Genomic DNA, 13,965 nt, shown 5'->3' with positions numbered 1-13,965 from the left:
TTGTTAAATAGCATGTCATTGAAAGTCTTTATTTTCAAAAAGAATTTCTTGAGTCAGAAAGTTCCAGATACCAAAATCAGACTATTGCTAGAAACAACAAAGCCAAGATGCCTGCAAAACATCTAAAAACTTACACTTGCAAGTCACATTTTTATATAGTCTCAACAATAATCTCATCATCTAGTTATTTCATTACTTTGCTACTCTGCTAACTTGTATCTAATTGTGGCATCCATGGTTGATTTAAAAAAAAAATGCTGAACCATGCTTTCATCTATAATTTCTTCATACAATTAGAGACACTGACTGGTACATATATAATCGAAGCTAATTGAAACTGATATTGTACATGCTTCTTTCTCATACATAACCCTCTCTGTAGATCAGACACCTGGACTTGGACCCAAACCTGTACCGTATTGGTCAGAGCAAAATCTTCTTCCGCACAGGAGTCCTGGCCCAGCTTGAAGAGGAGCGTGACCTTAAGATCACAGTCATAATCATTGCCTTCCAGGCACAGGCCAGGGGATTCCTAGCTAGAAAGTGGGTAGAGTTTATAAATTCAGTATGTTTCAAAATAGTAATATGCAATTTGAGTTATTCTTAATTAAAACTATGTGCAGGGCTTTTGCTAAGAGGCAGCAACAGCTAACAGCTATGAAGGTGATCCAGAGGAACTGTGCTGCTTATCTGAAACTCAGGAACTGGCAGTGGTGGAGACTCTTCACCAAGGTGAAACATTTCTTATTTTCTAAATTTCTATTGAATGATGTGACTATAAACAAAGTTTTATAGTTTCTGTTACTGGTTGAGCATGGTGCAAAAATATGAATACGTTAAGGGTTTCTGTTAGTATTCATCTAAACATGTTCCATCGATGCCCACAGGTGAAGCCTCTCCTCCAGGTGACACGCCAAGAAGAGGAGATGAGTCTGAAGGAGGAGGAGCTCCATAGGGCTAAAGAATCTGCACAAAAATTTGAGATAGAGCTAAAAGACATTTCAGTGAAACACACACAGGTATAACAAAATCCTGACTTTGTCTTCCTGCATTCAATAGCAAGGAGGACAAATACTGATTATAAGTAATATAATCCTTCCATTTGTAGCTTATGGATGAAAGGAACCAGCTCCAGGAGAAGTTGCAGGCTGAGACAGAGCTCTACGCTGAGGCAGAGGAAATGAGAGTACGGTTAGCTGCCAAGAAACAAGAACTTGAAGAGATCTTGCATGAGATGGAGGCCAGGTTGGAGGAGGAGGAAGATCGTGGTGCAGCCCTACAAATGGAAAAGAAGAAAATGCATGATCAGATCAAAGTATGTTTTCATTTAATGATTTTCATTCACAGGCAACAAACACTTGTTCAAATTCAGTCCTTAGATATATTTAAATTATGATATTAAGTCCATGACACTATCTTGTCTCTAAATGAATGTTCTCAGGATCTCGAGGAACACCTCGAGGAGGAAGAGGATGCTCGTCAGAAGTTGCAACTGGAGAAGGTTACCTGTGAAGCCAAGATCAAGAAGTTAGAGGATGATATCCTGGTGATGGACGACCAAAACAACAAATTACAGAAGGTTTCATTTCAACTTTTTTTTTTTAAGATGACATATTTTGGTGACAATCAGAGAGTTCAATTTGAAGTGCTATATTTGCAGGAGAGGAAGCTTCTAGAAGAAAGGATAGCAGATTATAGCTCAAACCTAGCTGAAGAAGAAGAAAAATCCAAAAACCTGACAAAGCTGAAGAATAAGCATGAGTCAATGATCTCAGAACTGGAGGGTTTGTCCATTGTTTACTTTTGATACATGATGATAATGTTTGTCTGGAAATTCAGTTAATTCAGTCATAGATTATCATTTTTTTTTTTTATAATCTGTAGTGCGCTTGAAAAAAGAGGAAAAGACTCGACAGGAGCTGGAAAAAGCCAAGAGAAAGTTGGAAGGTGAATCAAATGACTTTCAGGAGCAGATTGCTGACCTCCAAGCTCAGATTGCTGATCTGAAAGCCCAGCTTGCTAAAAAAGAGGAGGAACTTCAGGCTGCGCTGGCACGGTATACAGATCTTTAATTTAAAATGTAAAATGCATGATTTTTGACATATTTTAGAAAAGAAGCTAAATTGTAGATACTTTCATGTCATAATTCACACAGAAACCTACAGTAACCTTTGTTATCTCTCTGCATTCCTGTTTCAGATTGGAAGATGAGACAGCTCAGAAAAACAATGCACTGAAGAAGATCAGAGAACTGGAGGGACACATCTCAGATCTTCAGGAGGACGTAGAATCAGAGCGGGCTGCCAGGAATAAGGCTGAAAAAACCAAGAGAGACTTGGGAGAAGAGCTCGAAGCTCTCAAATCAGAGCTGGAGGACACATTGGACACCACAGCTACTCAGCAGGAGCTTAGGTGTGTGTAGATACAAAGATCTACATTTTATTCTGAAATGCATTGTACTGATTCAATATAGTACACTTTGAGAGAGGGTTTACTAGTAGACACCATTGACCTGATCGTCAGGATTCATATTTTTTAGGGCTAAACGTGAACAGGAGGTCACTCTTTTGAAGAGAGCCATGGAGGAGGAGAGCCATGTCCACGAGGCTCAGGTGCAGGAGATGAGACAGAAACATACCCAAGCTTTGGAGGAGCTTACAGAGCAGCTGGAGCAGTCCAAGAGGGTAGGCAACTATATCCAGTATCAACGTTATTTCTGTTCATATGTTTAACTTTCTGAAGAACTCTGAGTGCTAATGTAAAATATATATGAAATGCTTCTTAGGTGAAGTCAAACCTGGAGAAAGCCAAGCAAGCTCTGGAGAAGGAAACATCAGAGCTCCACGTGGAGATCCGTTCTCTTACTCAGAGCAAACAGGATGTGGAACACAAGAGGAAGAAGGTGGAAGGACAGCTTGCTGACCTGCAGTCTCGTTTCAATGACAGCGAGAGGCAGAAAGCTGAGCTGGGGGATCGGGTCTCTAAAATCACTGTGAGTGATGGAGGAGGACCTATTATTAGATATAATTATGGCACTGTTGGGAGAACCTACAACATGTTTGTTACATCAAACATCTTGGAGGAAACAGTGTATTTAACATGTGGTTCTTGCCCTGGCAGGTGGAACTAGAGAGCGTTACCAACCTTCTTAATGAAGCAGAGGGGAAGAACATAAAACTTAGCAAGGATGTGGCAAGCTTAACTTCTCAAGTCCAAGATACACAGGTTTGTGCAATGTTATGTAGTGTTCTTCTGTTTTGAGGCTATAAATTAAAGCATAATTTAGCAACATTAACAAGATTTGAGTTGTTGGCTGACTTGCATTTTGACATTTTTAGGAGTTGCTGGCTGAAGAGACGAGACAAAAGCTCCAGTTCTCCACCAAACTACGTCAAATGGAGGATGACCGTAATGCCCTTCAGGAGCAGCTTGAGGAGGAATCGGAAGCAAAGAGGAATGTGGAGAGACATGTTTCGACACTGAACCTTCAGGTAAGGTTAACAGTAAGATGAAAAATCTGTGGTCTTGCAACATTAAAACCTTAATATTTACATCGTGAATATCCCTTGTGTCCACAGCTCTCGGACTACAAGAAGAAGCTGGAAGAGGTGTCGGGTAACGTAGAACTTTTAGAGGAAGGTAAGAAGCGGCTGCAGAGAGACCTGGAGGCAGCCAATACTCAGTTTGAGGAGAAGGCAGCAGCCTATGACAAGCTTGAGAAGACCAAGAACAGACTGCAACAGGAGCTTGAGGATACACTCATGGATTTGGACAACCAGCGACAGCTGGTGTCCAACCTTGAGAAGAAACAGAAGAAGTTCGATCAGGTTTCTGATTATTTCTCAAAATATTACACACTATGTCTGCTGAATCAGTGAGTTTTGGATGTGGGTGTATCTTCACTTCTGCCATTTCCTTTCAGATGCTTGCTGAAGAGAAGAGCATCTCTAATAAGTATGCAGATGAGCGAGATCGTGCAGAGGCCGAGGCCAGAGAGAAGGAGACAAAGGCTCTGTCTTTAGCTAGAGCTCTTGAAGAAGCTCAAGAAGCTCGTGAGGAGCTCGAAAGAGCCAATAAAGCCCTTCGTGCTGAAATGGAGGACCTGGTCAGCTCCAAAGATGATGTGGGCAAGAGCGTAAGTTCAAATAGTGTAGAGTAAGCCACACAAAAAAATATCAATCATAAACAAACCTTCCATTAGATCATTAAAGTCAGAGAAATTTCAATCAAATTAACTTTCTAATTTTAGGTGCATGAGCTTGAGAAGTCCAAACGTGGCTTGGAGGCTCAGGTAGAAGAGATGAAGACTCAACTGGAAGAGCTGGAGGATGAATTACAGGCTGCAGAGGATGCCAAACTGCGTCTGGAAGTGAACATGCAGGCTCTGAAGGCCCAGTTTGAGCGAGATCTCCAGGGCAGAGATGAGCAAGGGGAAGAGAAGAAGAGGCAGTTGGTGAAGCAGGTACAGTATTGCTTCTTCACTAAAACTTAGACATCAACAGCCATGTGTATATATGGGTTACGATAAACATTTGAACCAACAGGTGCGTGAGCTGGAAACTGAACTTGAAGATGAGCGTAAGCAAAGGACTCTAATAGCTGCCTCCAAGAAGAAACTGGAGGGAGACATAAAGGACCTTGAGGGCCAGATTGAGACATCTAACAAGGGACGCGAGGAGGCGAACAAGCAGCTCCGTAAGCTCCAGGTGAAAACAACATTTTATGACGGGATGAATTCACTGAACTCTAATTATAAATATAATACTTTTTAGTAATTGTGTGTTTTTATAACTTAGGCTCAAATGAAAGACTTCCAAAGAGAGCTTGATGATGCTCAAGCTGCCAGGGAGGAAGTTTTATCCAGTGCCAAGGAGAATGAGAGGAAGGCCAAGACTCTGGAGGCTGAACTTCTACAGCTGCATGAGGTGAGGCTACTATGAATAACATACCGAGGCAATTTTCCGAAAAGAGGTGTGTATGGGGCTGTTCATTCAAAAAATTCTGGTTTATATGAATTGGCTTAATTAGGGCTCACAGAACCCCTATGGGTTCATGATGGAACTGTAGGGGTTTGATATTGATAGAAATACAAATACAGGATTATATTTTAAAATGTATTTTGAAAAATAAATTGATATAGATATTGTTAATGCTATTTTTGAAATATATTATATTTATTGGAATGCTTGCATTGCTTAAACTCTTAAGTTATCTTAATTCTTAAATCTTAAGGAATTTAGGTTCAGGGGTTCAGTTGACAAAAAAGATTGATTGCAGCAATTGATTTGCATGATTGTCTCACCTTTATTAGTAAAGAAATTAAATTTCTTTAAATGTAGGATTTGGCTGCAATTGAGAGGGCTAAAAAGCAAGCTGAAGCTGAGAGAGATGAATTGGCTGATGAGCTGGCTAGCCATGCATCTGGAAAGTGAGTATGACAAATAAAATATCACAGAAATATTTGAATCCTGTGGAATTCATTATAATCCTCTGATAGATTGACTTCCGTTGGAACATGTGGTTCACTGTTACAATTAATGGTAGACATACTTTAGTGTGACTGTTTGTATGGGAGTGTAGTTCTAGATTTCAATTATGTAAAATATCTCACTTTAAGACATACCAGCACAGCTTGTGTACCGAAACATTACAGCAAAAATGTGCTATAAGCTAATATGTGGTTTGACTGAACCTCAAAGATCTGCACTGGCTGACGAGAAGAGACGGCTAGAAGCAAAGATCCAACAGCTGGAGGAAGAGCTGGAGGAGGAGCAGGGCAATATGGAGATGCTTAATGACAAGCTGAGGAAGAGTGCCCAGCAGGTACATATTTTATATGGAGCCATGACCATCCGTGGCAAATATCAAGAAAATTATAAAAGAATTTGATTTAAAACATATAAATCTCATATTAAATTAAGGTGCAGCGTTTGTAGCCATAAAAACACTCATCAATGGAAATGCCATCACAGAGACAGAACCTTGTAATTTGTATGACAACCATGTCATTTCCTCAAAAGTTTTCTTCATCCTTCAGGTTGACCAACTTACCAACGAGCTCCAGGCCGAACGCACCACGTCCCAAAAGAACGAGAGCGCCAGACAGTTGATGGAGAGGCAGAATAAAGAGCTGAAAGCTAAACTCCAGGAGATGGAGAACCAAGTCAAATCCAAATTTAAGTCCTCCATCACTGCTCTTGAGGCCAAAGTGGCACAATTAGAAGAACAACTTGATCAGGAGAGCAGGCAAGTCTTTTATTATAGCAAAGGGACCACAAAAAGATAACAGAAATTAAAAAGATGTCACAAATCATATTTTGAAAGAAATATTACCCCAAATAAGTTTTTGCGAGATAAAAATATGTATTCATCTCTCCCTCATTCATACATAGTTTGTACATGTGTTTGTTCTTAGCTTGCTCGATGGTTGTGAAATTATTTTCTTTAAAGCTTCTGTGGAAAAATAATAATAATAATAATTTTAAAAAGTGCTATACAGATTTAGTTTCAAATGTCTCTCTTGTGTTGTGATACTAGGTATATATATATATATATATATTTTTTTTTTTTTAAATAAGATTTTTCTTTTTACAATGTAAATGTTTTCCAGATAATATTGAATCATTTATTTTTACATGAGTACAATGATAAATGCAGCTTTGGTGAGCATAAGAAATTTATTAAAAATATATATATACATATATTACTGACCCCAAAATTTGATCTCATGACAGTTAACTGAATAATCAAAGCTTTTTTAAGCACATGATTTTATGTCACAGAAGACATGATGATATCATTTCATCTTGTTTGGTGGAGTTTGGTTGTAACTGATGTTTCTTTCTAATGCAGAGAAAAGCAGAACACGGCAAAGACGGTTCGCCAGAAGGATAAGAAACTAAAGGAGTTAATGATCCAAGTGGAAGATGAACGAAAACAAGCAGAACAATATAAAGACCAGGTTAGCCATAAAGCAGCTATACTCTCTCTTCTCTTTTTTTCTATATTTTTCATACAAAGTTTAGGGATCATACCTAAATTCAGAAAGAAAAGGGATCATGTAACTGGCTATACTAGAATGTAGTTTGCACTTGGCCTGAGCAGTGTTTCTCTTTCACAGGCGGATAAGGCAAATACGCGTGTCAAACAGCTGAAGAGGCAGTTGGAAGAGAGTGAGGAGGAGTCCCAGCGAATCACTGCGGCCCGCAGGAAGCTTCAGAGAGAGCTGGACGAGGCCACAGAGACCAATGATGCCATGAGTCGTGAGGTCTCTTCCCTCAAGAGCAAACTCAGGTAAGCATAACGCTCCCGAGACCTGGTTCAGCACCCCAGAAATCCTGAAATCTTTGGAAAATAACTACTTTGTTAAGCTTTGGAGCTTTGAGCAAATTCTCAGCACTTGTTAGCCCATCCCAGATACCTTCCCTTTATGAACTGCAAACTGAAGATTGTCTATCTCTGTTGCAGAGGCAATCCTGAACCCACAGTGACTATGCAGGTACCTCTGTGCTCAAAAGTTGACACAGAAGATGTACTCCTCACAAATCTTTCCTTTCACTCATCACATATATTTTTTGCCTGCGAGAGAGAAATATGGTTGTTTACACAGACTTAGGTTTTGCAGAGTGTGCACATAAGGTACGCTTATTTTATAAAAAATTGTCATCATTTACTCATTTTAGTTTTGTTCATCTTTAAAACACAAATGAAAAAAAAAAAACAACTCAAGAGATTTCTGTCCCTCCACTGAAGCTCAACCGAAATTGCTTGAAGAGCAACAACAAACCTCACTGGTTCTTACTCATCAAGAAAACATATGTGAATGAAATGAAATCAGTTCAGTGTTTCTTCAGAAGACTTGGAATAAACCGCTCAATTTATATAGCTTAATTAAATTTTTTAGCATGACAGGAACACTTTATTACCACTCAGGAAGTGGGGGCGGGCTCTGCTGCTGTCCCTGTACCGCACCAGCATTCGTTTATATTGTTTGTTTATTTGTTCATTTTTATTTTTAAAGTTTTAAGAGTTTGTCCTGGGTTGGAATCCATAGACTGTATAAAAACATGGACGTAGTGTCCGTGACGTCACCCATAGACTCCTGAAGAGCGTTTTTGAAGCTCAAAGTGTGCAGAGTGGCCCTCGCCATTTTGTTAGCGCGTCACCTGCTACTCTCCCAGTAGATGAACTGCAGTTTTAATCACTTCCTTGTTGGCCACACGAGAGAGAGCGGGAGGTTGCCGCTCGGTGTAAAACTTGAAATCATTAGTGTTTACTGATCGTTTGAAATGGAGATTCTTAAACTAGCATTGGTTTTGTGGCTGGCAGTCGGCCTGATAAACTGTATGCAGCAGACAGGAAGCAAGAGGCTTATTTACACGATGGAGGATCTGATGTCCATGGTGTATCGCAGCACTGTTAAGGATAAACAACTTCGAGAGGCTATCTGTGATATAAGACGAGATCCTCGTTCCCATGGATCAGTTAAGAGTAAGTCTAAGAAAAGAGGATCTAGAAGAGGTGTGAAACAGCGGGGAAACAAACCTGGTTGGTGGTTTATGCATTTTTGTTGACAATAAATGGGCAAAGGACTTTTGCATCAGGGAGAAGATTTGTACCCCGGACTATGACATTTTAACTGTGTCTTTTAGACTCTTTTATTTGCAGAGAGAATTCGGCCAAATAACTATTATTCTGACTTATGTTCCTGGTCCGAATACGGAAATAGCTGCTGAAAGATTAGCAGAGAGCTATAATTAGATTAGATGATTAGATTAGATTCAACTTTATTGTCATTGCACATGTAAGGTACAAGGCAACGAAATGCAGTTAGCATCTAACCAGAAGTGCAATAAGCAGTAAGTACAGAATATACAGTGTCTACAATATGTTACAAATGTACAATCCGGCCGCCTTTGGGTCAATCTGACCATAATGTCATACATCTGCTGCCGAAATATAGAAGCAAACTTAAGCAGCAAGCAGTGGTCACTAAGGACATTCAGGTATGGACGAATAATTCTGTTGAGCAGCTCCAAAACTGTTTTGATGATATGGTTTGGGACTTGTTTTTTGATACTGGAAACGATATGAATGAAATAACAGAAACAGTCTCAGCTTATATACAGTTTTGTGAGAAAAATGTAATTGGAAACTAAAAAAACTATCAGAATTTTCCCTAATAATAAGACATGGGTTTCTAAAGATTTGAAAAGGTGTCTGAATGATAAAAACAGAGCTTTTTGTAGTGGTGATTATATTACTTTTAGAGAGTGTAAAAGAGTTGTAAGGGGTAAATTGAGGGAAGCTAAATTACATTATAGGAATAAGATTGAGGGAAATTTTATTACAGGCAATGTTCGGCAAGCGTGGGATGGTCTGAATATTATGATGGGTAGGAATGTTAAAAGGCATAGTGATCCACCAATTACTGTGCCTATCAATGATATTAATAACTTTTTTAACAGATTCAATACTGAGGCTAGCAGTCTTAACTGCAATAGTATTTGTCAGACCATCCCATATTGTGCCCCTATTAATTTGACGGAGTTGGGTGTGGTTGCTTCCATTTCTAAGATAAAGCCTGGTAAAGCTAGGGGACCTGATGGTATTAGTGGTAAAGTGTTAAAGAGCTGTTGTCACCAGTTGAAATGTGTTTTGACAAGGCTATTCCAGGCTTTGTTGCAAGCTGGAATTGTACCTCCCTTATGGAAAGAAAGTATGATAATTCCAGTACCTAAAGGGCCTTTAGTTTATACTGTGAAAGATCTTCGCCCTATAGCCTTAACATCTGTGTTATGTAAAACTATGGAAAGGATTCTTGTTAAATATCTAATGTCATCTGTTGGTTTAAGTATTGATCCTCTGCAGTTTGCATATAGACTAAATAGGGGCACTGATGATGCTGTGTTAACTATGATGAATTTTGTAACCGATCATTTACTAAATTCAAATGCATATTTAACACAATGAGGACTGATATCTTGTTAGAACGGTTAATATCCATTGGTGTCAACGGGTACCTGGTTTTGTGGATTAAGGACCTTTTGTTGTCCCGTACTCAGAGGGTACAGTATAATGGTCAGCTGTCAGATGTATGCACTGTTAATATGGGGGCCCCTCAAGGAAGTGTCATATCACCTGTGTTATTTTCACTGTATATTAATGATTTTATGATTAACCATTCTAATTTGAAACTTTTTAAGTATGCAGATGACACGGCTTTGGTAGGACTTTTCTCAAAAAAGGTGATATAAATGAGTCGGTTGAATATATGAAATATGTTGAGGAACTCCTGGGCTGGTGTAATAATAGAAAACCAAGGAATTAGTTATCAGTCGTACTAGGCAAGATGTTGCAGTTGTGTTTGTAAGTGTGTTTGGTTTTTGCTGGTGTGGTCAAAGACAAATTTCAACCATGGCTGACAATAAAGGTGTATTGTATTGTATTGTATTGTACTGACCAATCAGCATCCATGACCATAACTATCCATTTTAGACATACTCTATATATTAGCTATTAAGTGTTTATCAATGCATTCATCATTAATGATTGCTCCACTAAATCCTAATTTAATATGCTTGATGGGGATCTCATTCTTGCACGATTAGTCTTTGTTTTAATATTGATCAGACTAGCATATATTTGACCATATTTCCCTCTTCCCTCTCAAAGCATGGTTCTGTTATCTGAACCAACCTCATTTAGCCTGTTTGAAGGTTTACAAATGAGGTTTTAACGCCGCCTTTAACCTCAAAAAATTACAAATCTAATGTCTAATATCACTTTCTACTTTAAAGGATGCTTGTGGCTGTATTCTGGTGACATTCTGTACTTATTAGGATGCTGGTGTGATTTAAATCTGTGTATTTCAGGTGCACATTTGTACAGCAAGGACTCCACACCATTTATCAATGAAACAAAAGCAGACAGTTATATGACTAGTTTTATCACATATTTTATATTTATCACTTTTATATCGCTATTATTTGGTATAGTATACTCTTAATAATACAATGTTTCTCAAACTTGGGTCTTCGGCCAAATAGTGAGAAAGTGAGAAATAGTGAGAAATTCTGGATACAGGATACATTCTGGATGTTGTTGTTTACCAAATATTAAAATTAGTGTGCATTTAGGAATGCAACATGCACCATCTTCCCATAGTTTACTTATAATGAGAAGTGCAACAAAAAAATATCTTTAAGGGTTCCCTGCAGTTTTTTAATTAAAATAAAAATTTGATGATTTAACATTTGAAAAAAAAGAAAAGAAAAAGAAATTATTTTTCTAATTTCTTAAATATTAGTATTGGAATTTTCTAGTTGTAATGTAAAATAAAGTAATAATTATTATTATGTTTTTCTTAAATACTCTTTTTTATTACAGTGAAATATTACAAAAATAAAACAAATATTTTATTTAGTTTTATTGCATTTAATTTAATATTTTTTTTTTTCATATAGATAATCACAAAATGTTGGCCAAATTGTGCAGCCCTACAAACAAGAACCTGGAATTTTTTTACAATCACATTTTTTTCAAAATTTTTAGCTTAACATTTTGCATTTTTATTATTTATCCAAACTGTGCAGCCCTACATTGACATCTCACAGTAAAAAGATCTCTGGTTTGTGACCCAGCTGAGCGAGGAGGCCAGGAGGAAGATTCAAATATATAAAACAATTCTTTTTAAAACTGCAAGACTGCCAAATTGAGCGTGTTGGGAAACGTGTTCCATACAATTGCTGTTTTTATTTATTTATTTATTTACTTCACTAACACTGACTCCTTGTAGGTTTTGCAAACAGTTTGAGATTATGGAAGGTTTCCTTAGTTTAAAATGGTTCAGAAAATTAAGATGCTATTTAAGGGCTAACACAAATGTACCAGGTACCAAGCAACCTGCAGTGAAAGTCTATGTGATTTTATGCTTAGATTTGTTTTATCATTTCAGGCGAGGCAATGAACCATCATCCTTCAGCAGTACACCGAGGCGCACAGGTGGTGGCAGACGGGGAATGATTGACAGCTCAGACGCTGCAGAGGATGATGTGGACATGCAGGGCGACTACAATGGAACCAAATCTAGCGAATAGATGCCTCTCACCATACTGTCTTAAAGACCTTCTTATCAAAGAACTACAATTTTCTTTTACAATGGTCATTATTTAGATCATAATTATGTTTTGTTTGACTGCAACAAAGCACTGCTGTTTGGCCAGTCATGATTTTATAGTTTATTATTATTATTATTGTTATTTCATTTACCACAACCCTCAATTTTTCTTTTGTGGCTGCAGATCTGCTCATATTCCAGTAAAGCATCATGAGACCTGCTATTCCTTTTTCAGGTTCTTTAATTATTCTTAAACATTTGAATGAAACCTGGTGGTCTTAAGACCTAGTATTTTCCCTCACTCAGGTCTTGGGTAAATAACCATCTGTGTTTAACTGTGGGTAAATGGCTGTTCACTGTTTTGTACTGCATAACTGTCCCTGAATATACTGCACTTTGTCATTTATTTGGTATATATTCCTGCATTACATACAGCTTGGATACTTTCTGATAAAATTTGTGGAGCAATTCTGGAGGACACTTTGACAGATTTTTTTTCTTTTTTGCAACAACAATAACTAGTGTGTCATGGTGTCAAGTTCATCTTCATTACATTAGATACACCAAGTAAATGTGGTTGAGATGTAGTAGACTGCAGCCTCAAGAAAGCATCCTAAATTTAAACTATCACTGAAGGTGTGTGCCATGCCAGAAACATAATTATAAAACTTGCAAAACATTACTTCCTTTTTATACAGTCAGGTACCTTAGAAAACTCTGTAACTTTCTAAAGTGTTTTACATTCCTTCTGAATGTTTCCTAAAGTATTATATAAAACAAAACCTTTTAACAGAGAAATATTGTGGAATTTTATTCTCCTACAAATATTTCACTATTTTAAAGACACACTGAAAACAATTAAAATCAAACCTGTCAAATAGATGTCTATTGACAGATAATGCCTGTAAAAGAACTTTGAAATTATATAAATATATATATACATAATTTTATTTTTCCATTTATTTCACTTTATTTTCACAATTTACAGTATGTTGGGAATGAAATGCCTTTGGATTTATTCACTTTATCTATTCATTTGTGAAACCACATGCACAAGAAATAAAGTCTGGGGAAAAAAAATGTTGTGTCTTGAAATCGTTTTTACATGCTAAAATGCAAATCAAAATAATTTGTTTGGTGAGATATTTAACCTCAAAGCACACAAAAATCCTTAAGAACCCCTTAAATTAAAACTTACTAAAACATGTTCAAATGATTTGTTTTTATTTATTTGAAACAAAAATAAAGTCATTACTTGCACGCCAAATAGCATGCTAAAAACAGTAAAGGTGTTTCTCAAAACAATGGTATTATTAGCAAAACCTAAAAAAGGATCCAAGTAGTATATTATTGTTAGAAAACTTATGCTAGCATTCTAACATACTACACCAACTATTTCTGCAGAAAATAGTACAGTATTCACATTTGCTGTGTGCGTGAAACATACAGTACTACCGTTGGAAGCTTTTGTTTCACTTACTATGCAATATAAGGTATATACTGCACAGTGTTCAGTGAGTAGAAGCTAGTTTTCCAAAGGAGCGTTAGCCTTTTCATCTAAAAATTTGCTTTAAAATCAACAATTTTGCTACTCTTGGCCACAAGAGGGAAGAATTTTGTAGCTGTTCTTGGAAATCAACACATCCACTGAAAATTAGTTTCTCCACAGGCTGTTACTAAACAGACAGTTGTAGTCATTCTTCAGGTAACTGAATGCATGTGTTCAATAACTAACTTTTTTGTCATTACATTGTATAACACTATATCTAGCTATGACCTTTGTTGTTTATTTCCAGTAACCTAGCTGGTACTTCTCCTTATACAACAAACAAGACCTTTACTCACAT

At 37.3% G+C, this 13,965-nt stretch overlaps 1 protein-coding gene across 2 annotated transcripts in view; it reads left to right on the top strand.

Annotated features, from left to right (window-relative positions):
* The window catches only part of LOC109091811 (myosin-11-like), a 31,016-nt gene extending 18,289 nt beyond the window's left edge, over positions 1 to 12,727 (top strand). For both annotated transcript variants that reach the window (XM_042757780.1, XM_042757779.1), the window contains 23 exons: positions 383 to 543; positions 624 to 732; positions 888 to 1,019; positions 1,109 to 1,315; positions 1,442 to 1,579; positions 1,661 to 1,784; positions 1,885 to 2,056; positions 2,200 to 2,412; positions 2,540 to 2,684; positions 2,786 to 2,992; positions 3,121 to 3,225; positions 3,339 to 3,491; positions 3,579 to 3,827; positions 3,923 to 4,135; positions 4,250 to 4,462; positions 4,545 to 4,706; positions 4,797 to 4,925; positions 5,340 to 5,428; positions 5,700 to 5,823; positions 6,038 to 6,246; positions 6,853 to 6,961; positions 7,121 to 7,293; positions 11,957 to 12,727. In XM_042757780.1, the coding sequence (XP_042613714.1) occupies positions 383 to 543; positions 624 to 732; positions 888 to 1,019; positions 1,109 to 1,315; positions 1,442 to 1,579; positions 1,661 to 1,784; positions 1,885 to 2,056; positions 2,200 to 2,412; positions 2,540 to 2,684; positions 2,786 to 2,992; positions 3,121 to 3,225; positions 3,339 to 3,491; positions 3,579 to 3,827; positions 3,923 to 4,135; positions 4,250 to 4,462; positions 4,545 to 4,706; positions 4,797 to 4,925; positions 5,340 to 5,428; positions 5,700 to 5,823; positions 6,038 to 6,246; positions 6,853 to 6,961; positions 7,121 to 7,293; positions 11,957 to 12,098 (3,678 nt within the window). In that variant the 3' untranslated portion in view covers positions 12,099 to 12,727. The remainder of the gene's footprint in view (positions 1 to 382; positions 544 to 623; positions 733 to 887; positions 1,020 to 1,108; positions 1,316 to 1,441; positions 1,580 to 1,660; positions 1,785 to 1,884; positions 2,057 to 2,199; positions 2,413 to 2,539; positions 2,685 to 2,785; positions 2,993 to 3,120; positions 3,226 to 3,338; positions 3,492 to 3,578; positions 3,828 to 3,922; positions 4,136 to 4,249; positions 4,463 to 4,544; positions 4,707 to 4,796; positions 4,926 to 5,339; positions 5,429 to 5,699; positions 5,824 to 6,037; positions 6,247 to 6,852; positions 6,962 to 7,120; positions 7,294 to 11,956) is intronic.
* The last annotated feature ends 1,238 nt before the right edge of the window (positions 12,728 to 13,965 follow it).

The sequence above is a fragment of the Cyprinus carpio genome, chromosome A6 (genome assembly GCF_018340385.1).
Source record: "Cyprinus carpio isolate SPL01 chromosome A6, ASM1834038v1, whole genome shotgun sequence".
Lineage (NCBI taxonomy): Eukaryota > Metazoa > Chordata > Actinopteri > Cypriniformes > Cyprinidae > Cyprinus > Cyprinus carpio.
The sequence above is the reverse complement of the archived record's forward strand: the minus strand, read 5'-3'. Positions and strand labels throughout refer to the sequence as shown.